Source organism: Condylostylus longicornis, unplaced genomic scaffold, assembly GCF_029603195.1.
Source record: "Condylostylus longicornis isolate FDR11 unplaced genomic scaffold, ASM2960319v2 ptg000277l, whole genome shotgun sequence".
In the NCBI taxonomy this organism is placed as follows: Eukaryota; Metazoa; Arthropoda; class Insecta; order Diptera; family Dolichopodidae; genus Condylostylus; species Condylostylus longicornis.
The window spans coordinates 18129-30106 of NW_026578241.1; the positions used below are offsets into that span (position 1 = coordinate 18129).

The 11978-nt window shown below is 36.1% G+C and overlaps 1 protein-coding gene across 1 annotated transcript; it reads right to left on the reverse strand.

Annotated features, from left to right (window-relative positions):
* Positions 1 to 5916: 5916 nt before the first annotated feature.
* Positions 5917 to 9468, reverse strand: LOC129616672 (uncharacterized). Its single transcript, XM_055532298.1, has 2 exons — positions 8971 to 9468; positions 5917 to 5943 (listed from the first exon to the last, which is right to left on the reverse strand). The coding sequence occupies exons 1-2, from the start codon at positions 9466 to 9468 to the stop codon at positions 5917 to 5919; spliced, it is 525 nt and encodes a 174-aa protein (XP_055388273.1).
* Between the last annotated feature and the right edge of the window lie 2510 nt (positions 9469 to 11978).

Sequence of the window (11978 nt, forward strand, 5' to 3'; positions counted from 1 at the left end):
TCCGCAACCACTCCGTCCGGTAGTGACTGAAGGACATTGCCGTGGCCATACGGCCTTTCGTGCCAGCACTCAGCTTCTCTGAGCCTAACGGCGCCTGCCGCGGCCAGATTCTTAATATGGATGTCTGGTGGAAGCAAATGGAGGAGTACATCCATAGCGTCCGTGGGCGTCGATCTCAATGCCCCCGTAATGCTTATGCATGCAGCCCTCTGTACCCTACCGATCTTGGTACAGTTGTAAGCTTTCCCCAACGCCGGCCACCACACGAGTGAACCGTAAGTTAATATAGGTCGTACAATGGCCGTGTATAACCATAAAACCATTCTAGGTTTCAGCCCCCACCTCCTGCCGACCATCTTTTTGCAGGTGTAAAGTGCCGTACAGGCCCTGTTCACCCTCTCTTGCACGTTAAGCTTCCAGTTAAGTTTAGAGTCGAGTATGACTCCCAAATACTTAACTGCCGGACTCAAACTGAGCCGCAAACCACCCAATCGGGGCAGTCCAAAGCTCGGGATTTTTGTCTTAGTCGTAAAAAGTACAAGTTCCGTCTTGGCTGGGTTCACTCCAAGGCCACATCTTTTAGCCCAAGAGCTCACCACATTTAGAGATCCTTCCAAAACCCCACTGATTGTTGGAAGGTCAAAGCCGGAAACCAGGATTACTAGGTCGTCAGCGTATGCCACTGCCTTCACTCGCCTTTCTTCAAGTTGCAGTAGAACCTCGTTCATAACAACAAGCCACAAAAGTGGCGAAATCACCCCACCTTGGGGCGTTCCCCTACTAATGTACCTTGCGACACTACTATCACCAAGATCCGAATACAGGATCCTGGTCCGCAGCATGGATAATATCCAGCGTACCAAAGCATCTTCCAACCCCAACTGAGTCAGAGAATTTTCTTTGGCCCACGAACCAATATTGTTGAAAGCCCCTTCCACGTCTAGAAAGGCCGCCAACGTGTATTGCTTATAATGGATAGATTGTTCGATAGTCCTCATTACCTCGTGTAGTGCGGTGTCTGTGGACCTTCCCCCGCAATATGCATGCTGGGAAGGCGAAAGTCGAACTTCCTTCATTCTGTTCCTGAGCCCTAGCTCCAGAACGCGCTCCAGCGCTTTTAGAACGAAGGAAGTCAAACTAATTGGTCGAAAATCTTTGGCGCCCTCATGGCCCCTTCTTCCCGGTTTGGGAATGAAAACAACTTTTACACGTCTCCACGACTTGGGCACGTATCCAAGGATAAGACAACTTCTAAAAACTTTTAGAAGCCACGGAACTATTAGTTCCTTCGTCTCCTGTAACATAGCTGGAAATATCTCATCTATCCCCGCCGTTTTGTATGGAGAGAAGTTATCTATCGCCCAGCTAACCTTCTCCACCGTTATAATAGCTTCAACCATTTCACTCGACACAGGCTGCCCCGGAAGGGAATCCAACTGGATAGCCTCCCGAGCCGACCCGGTATTACCCGGGAAATGCGTGTCCACTAGTAAATTGAGAGTTTCCATAGATGTTTTTGTCCATGTCCCACCCTCATCCTTCAGAAAAGAAGGACTGGTATGGTCCTTGGAAAGCACTCTGCTCAATCTGGCAGAATCCCTGGTACATTCTACAGTTCCGCAAAAATCCCTCCAACCCTGGCTTTTTGCGGAACGGATAGCCCTTTTATACTCTCTCAGGCACTCCTTATAAGGTTGCCAGAACCCATTCTTGTAGCAGATATTGAAGACATCCCTGGTAATCTTCCGGAGATTACTCAAATCTTCGTTCCACCACGGGGGATACTTTTTTTTTGAATATTTCAAAGGACAGGATGCTCTGAAAGCCACGCCCATGACTTTCTCAAATCTACTGATTTGCGCATCAAGTTCTTCGACTTCCTTAATATAGTTGTTAATATCGGGCATGACCATGAGCTTGGCCCGCACGATGGCTCTGAATTTAACCCAATCTGTTCTTTTAGGGTTCCTAAAAGGTTTGGGATTCCCAACTTCGAATCCCACCGTGAAGACTATCCAGGCATGGTCAGAATACGACCTTTTGCTAGATACCCTCCAGTCCTCGATTATACAGTTGTTAGTTTTGAGTGTTATATCTATCACATCTTCCCAGCCAGCAAACCTGTCTGTGCTAGGAAAAGTGAAGGTAGGAGTGTTGCCTCTATTTGCTATCTCTAGATTACTATCTAAGACAAAATTAAATAAAGACTCACCTCGTTCGTTGATCTCTGTGCTGCCCCAGAGGGTATGTCTGGCATTGGCGTCGCAACCCATAAGCAGACTTGCTCCTTCGGCTGCGCCAACCTCTGCTAGGTTTTGAACTTCCGGAGGTGGAGCAGGCCTATCATGAGCCATGTAGACTGAGCTCATTAATAGGTTCCCGCCGTTTCCTTCAATCCTCACCACCGTCATGTCTGCGGTACTGAAATTAGAGCAAAGAAAGGCTTTTATATGTTTTTTAGTTAAGACACAAGTTCTGATCTTACCTTCAGCTGGATCTACAATCCTGTAGAATAGGTTGTATTTCTGGGTGCCCAGTCCCTTTATCCTGTTACCGTTCACCCAAGGCTCCTGAATTAGAGCGATGTCGATGTCTTCCTCTTCTAGGAAGATCAATAGGTTATCCGAGGCTAATCTCGAATGCTTGAGATTAACCTGGATTACCCTCATCGCTCTTGCTCTTATCAGCCACCTCCATCTGTTCAAGGAGCTGGCTCGCTTCTTCTATGGCGTCCCCTTCTGGGTCCGCATTTCGAAATATTTTGAGCTTGGCATGCCGTATGCCAAACCGCAGTCTGTTGTCCCTCCTGTCCAACGGCTGTAGACTCTCCTCATTAATGAGAAGTAGGAAGGACTCACTGTTTTTCTGAGGTTCCTCCTTCTTGATAATTTGCCAATCATCCATCGGCACCTCAGGATTGGCAATCTTTAGGACCTTTAGCAACTTGTCCCCCGCAATATTCATCTTAGGGATCCAAATACGAGCCCGGGGTCTCCTAGGAATTTCCTTAGCTGGGATGAGCTCAATCTTGGACCCATCCCATGTATCGCTAATCTTAGCAACACACGAACTAAGAAAATCCCCGGAAAGCCGGTCCTCGCATTTGATCACCCTGTAGCCCCTGACTACCTCAGATGAATCGAAGCTCAGGACTTCGTTGCCATCGGTCGTTAGGAGATGTTCAACTACCATCTCCGATAATTTTGCTTCGACCTTGCACCATAATTCGGAGGACAACTTCAGGTTGGTAGACTTTCTGTCCACCACCCCAAACTGGAGATGATCACGGACCACCTCGCTCATTGTTCTCCCCTGTGCATGATTTCCACTTGATGTTGAAGGTCTGGTTGTCCCTGGCTTGACGACCTTCGACCTTTTGCTCTCTTGAGCATTTCTGTCTTCATCTTGAGACCTTACTCTTTTTGTGGTCTCCTGAGGCTTCGTGCTCTTATACGCATTGTACTCGTCAATTACCTTCTGGTATTTGACTTTGTCCTCCGCGTCTTTTTCAGAAGTTTTACCTTCTGCTTCATTCTGGGCAATCTTGCCTAAAATGAAGATGGCCTTCGAATATCTCTTCTTGAGTACGAAGGCGGGTCCTTTTGATTTTCTGCTTTTGGAACTATGGCTGGTTCCTTTAGCTTTTTGTGTAGATTGTTTTGGTGGTTTTGCTACCTTACTGGTTTCATCACCACCAATCGATACACCTGCTTCCTGACTGGAAGCTAGTATCTCGTCTTCTGACGAGGTGCCAATTGGCTCTTGTTTTTTTAAAATTTTTTTAATCGAATCTTCCATTTTGATCCCACGAGTGTGTCCGGAAAAACAGTCCATCCTGCCAGAGCCGACTTACCAGGATAAGGTCATCGTTACTCTCTGAGGCGACCCGGTATCAGAGAGACTCCGTTCGCGGTAGCCAGTATACCCCCCGGCTACCAACTAGTCCACTAGGCACGGGTCGTATAACACCATTGGATTGGGGGGGGGGGTGGGACTTGTTGAAGATTAGCTTACGCTGTTACTTCATGCCCATGGGACTTGCTGAAGATTGGCTTGCACCGTTACTTCAAGCCCGTGAGATTCTCTTGGTTTTTCTGGTCTCACTTTCGACCTTATCGGCATGGTTGCACCTTCCAGATACCACAGAATTGTAGTACCCGCCGACATCGCTCTCAAGATCATTGACCCTACTTAAGCTCCTTCACCACGGCAAGGTGGAATCCCATCGAAAGAGAAGAATTTTTTAGTTGTAAAATAATTCATTTTTGTAGGCTACAAATGAATTATTTTACAACTAAAAAATTCCAAGAAAGTTATGGGGAGGTCACCCTGTTATTAAGATTATTACAGGAAGAGCTTCATAAGTCTTATTTGATCGTGATATTGAAACCTAGTCTTTTATTACTATAAACAAAGTTAAGTTCTTTAAAATTTGCGTTACTACTTCTAAGGTCCAAACGTAGTATATCGAGTTTAAAATCAACTAATGAGTTGAAATAGAGTTTTGGTATTACTTTCAAAATACAATTCAACGTTTTCAGTAAGTTCAACTCCAACTTTAAAGTTACTTAACAAAAAGGTACGGAACATACGGTTTAATTAAAAAATTAAAAGTTATAATAGGGCTAACAAAAAGCTAATAAAACTTTTAGGTATCAGCACAAAGGTTATAGTAAGTTTAATTGTAACTTAGAAGTAAGTGGGTAAGATTCGGAATGATATAAAATGAAATCAAAATTAGCAGTTTAAAAAATATTGTCTAAAATAAGCTTAAAAAAATCCAAAAAAGTTAAAAGTTATAAAACGGTTAATAAAAAAGCTATTATGACTTTTAAGCTCGAATTTAACGTTTACACTGTGCTTAATAGTAACTTAAAAGTAATTGGATAGGTTGCGGAATAGTACAAAAGTACTTCAAAAAAATAGTTGAAAAATATGCTGTAAAATCAGATGAAAAAATCGAAAAAATGTTGAAAGCTATAAAAGAATTTGCGAAAAGCTGCAAATTGATATTTGCAAAACACAGCACAAACGGTTGCTATATTATAAAATACTGTCTAAATAGTTAATTGTTATTTTTCAACTTGATTCCAACTTTTGGGTAAGTTATTTTACAACGCTGGTTGTTTTTTGTTACTTGAAATTTGATATTTGACTTTTAGTTGTTACCGAAACTAAATGGCGAGCATTTCAGGGAATTCGAATAGCACAAGGCGAAACTCAACAAAGAGCCAAATTTATATTTTTCTGGGTATGTTAACTATAAACTTACTAGTGCCCTAAAAATTGGATAGAAGTATTTAAGAAGGCATTTTTATAATATTCTGTAACACTTTCACTTAACTAGACCATACACATCGCGGTCAGTTATGTGGTGATCAACTCAGATTTTTTTTACCATATATTTACCAAGAGCACATATTATCTAACTTTCGTTTCATATAGTTCTTCTTCTTGCACTGCATATCCACTACTGGAAGTTAGCGATCATATGATGCTGAGTATTAAATTTTTGAATCTGTCCCTATCAGTTGTCTGGCGTATCAATTCGCCCGCATTTGTTATACCAGTCCAATTTCTTATATTACGGAGCCATGATAATTGTTTTCTGAAAACTCCTCTTCTACCTTCGATTTTGCCTTGAACAATGAGTTGAAGAATTTCATATTTGTCGTTTCTCATCATATGCCCGAGGTAAGAGATCTTTCTTCTTTTCACATTTGTTAAAAGCTCTCGATTTGTATGCATTCTTCTCAGACCCTCTTCGTTTGGAATGTGATTTACCCAAGATATCTTCAGCATTTTTCGGAAAATCCACATTTAAAACACCTCGAGTTTGTTCATATGACTAACTTTTAAAGTTCATATAGTTAATTGTACACAATTTTCTTTATATTTTCCCAATTATTATTATCTCTATTTGGTAGTTGTTGATGATTGCTGCTACATGGAAATAAAAGAAATTAAAAATACATATTAATAAGAAGGAAGAAAGTTTCGAAGCAATAATTAGTCATATTTTTGCAAGTTATTTTGTAAAATCATTAGAAATTTCTCACAGCATAATAAAAAAATTTTGTATATATTTAAATTTATAGCCATAAAGCTTAATCTGTTTATTTTTATACTAAATATTAAAAAATCGCGTTATTTTTATATATAATAAACGCGGGTCAAACCAATGGTTTGTAAAGTAGCACTTTTCCTTTCAACAAGGGAAAGTACTGGTTTTAAAAACAATATTCACATTATTAAAACGACTTTCATTCTAATATCAAAATTTTTTAAAGACCGCAAATTTTAAAGTAGCGTTAACATAATGCTCGAATTTGAGAGTTAATTGCGTGAAATAAAAGAGAATTGTATTTTTTGATGGTATGGCATTCACCTTTAGCTTCCTGTATTTATATAAGCTTAGAAAAGCTTAGTGTTTCGGGAATATAAGATTCCAAAAATTTAAATTTTACAAATTTCGAGAACTGATAACCTGTAGGTGCAGGTGAAAAAAATTTACTTCTATAGATAACGTTAAATTTTAACGGTCATTTTGTTTTTTATAAGCACAAATATGGTTCGCGAAAGGTTTGGAAAAAATCATTTGTGTTTTTTTTTTTCAATAAATAGTTAAAAAATTTTTGAGGATTATAACTTTTAGAGGAGGGGAGATAGATACAAATTTTTTCTGTTTTCTATCTTCAAGGGTGTAGAAACACCCACGTTGTTTGTTAACACGTCCACGGATGAACGGACGAAAAGAGTGAAATTAATAAGAACTTTTTCCAAATTTTTTTTGGAAAAGTGCTAAAGATAAAGTGAGTTTTGAACTATTTCCGAATTTCGAAAAAAAGTTTCAAAATTTTATTGAGGAAATTTTAAAGAAACTTACTGGCTTAAATAACTCACAATATCCTTGACACCCTTAGCACTGTATTCTATTAATTTTATTAGAAGATTGTATTTGTTACTTTTATGCTCTGTAAAGTACAAAAATTCAAATTATCGTGATAAAAATTAATAGACCCTTAAATTTTTATCTTGTATGTCTTCTAGATATGCTTTATCATTAATTTTCAAATATCATAAAAATTGTTATGCCGTGAAAGTAAAAAGTTCAAATTTAAAACATAAAATCAAAGATATTTTGAACATGACAGAATGTTTAACGTCTTAGATAGAATATAAATAATTACAACAGGATTCAAAGAAACTGAAGAATAGCGATTTTTTTCACATTAATGTTGCCACTATATTATGGAATTCTTCAGGTGGAAAAAGTATAGTTCAAGGAAATTTCAGTGATTTCGAAAGTTGGATTGAATTCTTGAAAATAATCGTCCAACCTAGTTTTTTATTAAAACCATTTTTTAAACTGAGTTTGTGCTAGTTAAAAACTGTTCTCTGACATCCTTTACTAATTAGTCCCTTACTAATTTCTTTTTAAAAAATGTTTAAATTTAAAACAATATTGACCACTTATTATTAGTAGCATATTTGAGAGCGCCAGAGGCACCCGTCTTAAGTAATTTTTTTTAATAATTTTTTTTGATTATCTAACCGGTTTTCTTACACTACTACAGATATACACTTTGCAAAATTAAATAATTTAAAAAACAACAAAGCATTGTGTGATGCAGCATCTAAAAAGTTAGCAAATAAAAAAAACTACCACAACTCCCTGTATCACAGATGAAATCCTTAAGTGTAAAAAAACTCAATAATAAAAAAATTTTCTTTTACAAGAGAAATTAACATATTTTTTTAGTTATTCATCTTTAAAAAAAAATTGTTGTTTTAAAAATGTTCAAGTTGGAATGAGGTTATTTTTGTGCTTCCCGTTGAGGATGGGCTGATTCATTGGCATTCACCGTGTTAAAATTATGTGCATAAATATACAATGAAATGAAGAAAGGAATATTAAAAATTACACATACCAACAGTAATCAATCAATGAAAAATAGTTTGATATGAACATGAACTTATATTTTACAAAGTTCTTGCATTTTTGTATGTCATGCCGTTTTACTATAACACCTGTATAATATATTTAGTGTGAACATATTAACGGTCTACAAAAATAAATTCTTACTGAAGTAAAATACTCGTTATACATATATCCGTTTTATTCTATATAAGACAGCGGCGGACAATTTCCGTTGTTAGCACATAACTACAATGAACCCGCAAAATTAAGTGTAATTATTTGCATATGAATTTTGTAATTTCATATTTATAAACCTTCATTGCCAATACCAATATTAAGAATAATTATACCACATACCCAATATGATTGTAATCGTTTTGCTTAAGCGTATTAAGCTCAGCTTATTTAACTTATAAGAACATGAAAATAAAATGAAAATGAATAAGTTGTGCACAAAAACAGTATACATCTTATACGATATTAATATGATACTAGTGGCCCCTATAAAACACAGTCATATAGATACACCTATTATAATTTAGTAAGTTTGGTCATCATTATTTTCGTCAGACTTTTCAAATAATATTCGGAAGGAACAAATAATATTAAAAAATTTCTTTATAGACAATAATACCCTCCTTGTAGCGTATTATTTTTAATTTGGATTTTTAAAGAGCTAGAATTCATAGCTCTCGAACAACCAGTATAAAGTTGGCCGTGCGAGAAACAGGGATCTTCGAGGTAATTTCCTACTTTTTCAAAGGTTTGGCCCTGAGATTTATTTATCGTCAAAGCATACGCAAGGTTCAATGGAAACTGATGTCTAACAAAATTAAACGGGAGAGCGGGGTCGTTTGCTGTATCTAAAGATATTCATGGAATAAAATGAACCGATCCAGCAAACGATCCATTAATGATTTTACATTGTATGACATTTTGATGATTTAATATTTATTTAATATTTAATTTATTTTAAATTTAATATTTAATTTAAATGGGGGCAATCCAGGAGGATTTAAGCTATTCAAATATTCTACTGGAATATTTACTTGTAAATTATCATTTTCAGAGCCATCATTGTTTTTCACGGAATCAATCGCATTGAAAGTTATTTTTTCAGAAATTTGTAAAAGAGCGAAAACATTGTCATTGATTAACCGTACATGTTCGTTTTTAGGGCAAAGAATTGCACGTTGAGAAATATTTTGTACATCAGTACATGTAAAACTTGTTCCAAAAATATCTGTTACTATATTATTTGACAAAAATGAATTCGGTACCTTAATAGAAAAGTTTGTTTTAGCAGATGATGGTTTAGTAATAACACCATTACCTACGTTTAAAAGCCATTGACTAAAGTCCGGATCAGTAATAGCTCGCATATTCCGCTCTAGTTTAAAGGTTTGAAAGTATTGCCATAAAATAGACTTTTTAATTGTACTTTCGACAACTGTACCCCGAGAACCTTTTCGTACAACGGGTAAAACTTGACGAAAATCGCTACCTAAAATAACAATTTTTCCTCCAAAAGGAAGTTTGTAATCCATCAAATCTTGGAAAACCAAAGCAACGCCTCATCCCAGATAAGCAAATCTAAAGATTTTAAAATTTCTCTTTTAGATTGAGAAAGTCGAGGAAATTAAACTGTTGACAAATCTAAAGGTAAACAATGACACGTCATTCCTCCAGGGAATAAAATCGCTGCTATTCCTGTCCATGCTACAATTAATGTTTTCTTATGAATTAGATTAAATTTTTCAATCAATGCGCGATATAAATATGTTTTGCCACTACCATCGATATAAAAACATTTTTGAACATTTGTATTTTGGACGGATTTCATTATAGCATCTGCAGCTAAAAGTTGATCACTATTAAGATTATTCCATAAAATATCAGCAGTATTAGCAACAACTATATTATTTGGAATTATTTGGTTGAACTGAAAAATCAAGTTCAGCAGGTATATTTCCATCAAAATCAATGATATTTTGTTCATAGATAAATTAACTGCTCTTCTCTCAGATAATTCTTTATCATAAACTTCTCGAAGTTTTTTATAACAACTGGCATAAGGAGAGACTTCATTTATTGCTGTGCTAATGATAATCATATTTTCACGACGGCATTGGGCGTTAGCAGAATTTAACATTCGTGCTTCAAGAGAAATATCTGTATACAAAATATAAACATACAATTCAGCATAAGATGGTGGCTGAGACATTTCTCTAACACAGTTTGGTTGTAATGATGTATCAATTTCAATATTTTCTGAAGTTCTATGATAAACTTCACCTAATGTCTTATAGCAATAAGGTCTATTGCCAGAAATTTGTTCAATTTTGGCTCCTATCGATGCAAATGCATTTGCATTATTATACTGTCTAATAAACTCCCTAAAATTTTTAGACAATTCATCATTTCTGATAAATAAATTTTTCAATCAATCAGCAAAAGATATATTTTGAGCCGAAATATGTGATACTTTATTAATATGGCAACACATACTTTTGCGCTCGTTTTTTAAATGAACAACTTTGCAATAAACGCATTCATTATTTAAAGGTCCAAGATTATGAGTGCACGGATTAATAAAATTTTCTGATCCAATAATGCCAGATTTAAAATGAGATCTGACAGCAACACGACGGCGTTGTTGTGCATACATCCACGATTGTGTGAATAATGTGCTTGCTGCTGTTCCCTTATATTTTCACGATTTTGTGTATAATGTGCTTGCTGCAGTTCCCTTATATTTTCACGATTTTGTGAATAATGTGCTTGCCGTTGCTCTCTAATAATATCACGATTTTGTAAATAGCGGACCCGCTTCCGCACTCTTTTTCCTTCACGATTATTTTCATAGTATGTAGCATTAATGTATGTAGTATATACAGAATTGAGAATACATATTTTTTTCGTTTTCCTTTTGTCTTTTTCTGCATGTTGTTTTTTTCGTTTTCTTTTCGTGTGTTATTTCTTCTGCAAGCCTTGGAAATCTTACTTGCGCTAATATTAATAAGATTTTTCGGTTTAGTAAACTGTTTCTAAAAACTTGTTACCGACCTTATTGTGAATACAATAGGTAAGTTATGTGATGGCAACAAATTTTGCATATGGAGTTTTCGGTGGAAACGCATTTCTCCATGGTAGGAAAGTGTAAATAAACAATTTTTAGCAACCTGTCGGTCTGTCGGTGTGTATGTGTACGCGTGTATCTCATGTTCGGCTGAACCGATTTTGATGAAATTTTATGTGTAAGTTTATTTCGACTGTGGCACGGATTGATCAACTTTTGAAATATATCAGACTTCGGGAACTGTACTTTTTAGCGGGTCTGTTTTTCATTTTTAATCATTATGAAGAAAATATTCAACCGATTTCTTTGAAATTTCATATATTAGCTACGCTCGAGCGTCCGCAAAATCTCCTAAATCAGATCAGCAACTGGACGTTTACTACTGGCCAAATATACATTTTTGCGTATATAAACAGAAATAATCAACCGACTTCATTGAAATTTAATTTTTAAATTCTTCGTATTAAAACAATGAACATATAAATTTTGAGCTCGGAAACTGATCTGAGGGCCGATTTTACATATTTTACTATATCTACGGAACGAATTGATGCGATTTCTTGAAATTTGATATTTGAATTCTTGTTGTTACCGAAAATAAATGGCGAGCATTGCAGGGAAACTTTACTAAGAGCCAAATTTACATTTTTCCAGGTATGTTACCTATAAGATCATTAATGCCCTGAAAATTGAAAAGAAGTATTTAACAGACTTTTTTATAATATTCTGGAACACTTTCACTTAGCTAGACAATACACATTGCGGTCGGTTATGTGCTGAACACATCAGATTTTTTTTTAATTTTGATATTTTTATTAAAAAAACAAAAATAGTCTTCGACGTTTCTGATACACCGCAGGTGTAGAATTCCACGAGCATTAAAATGAGTACACAAAGTTGCTTTTAGCAGTCATATTTCCCGAGTTATCAAAAAAATGTAAAAATTAGACGATTTTCAGTTTTTCCAACTTGCTCATA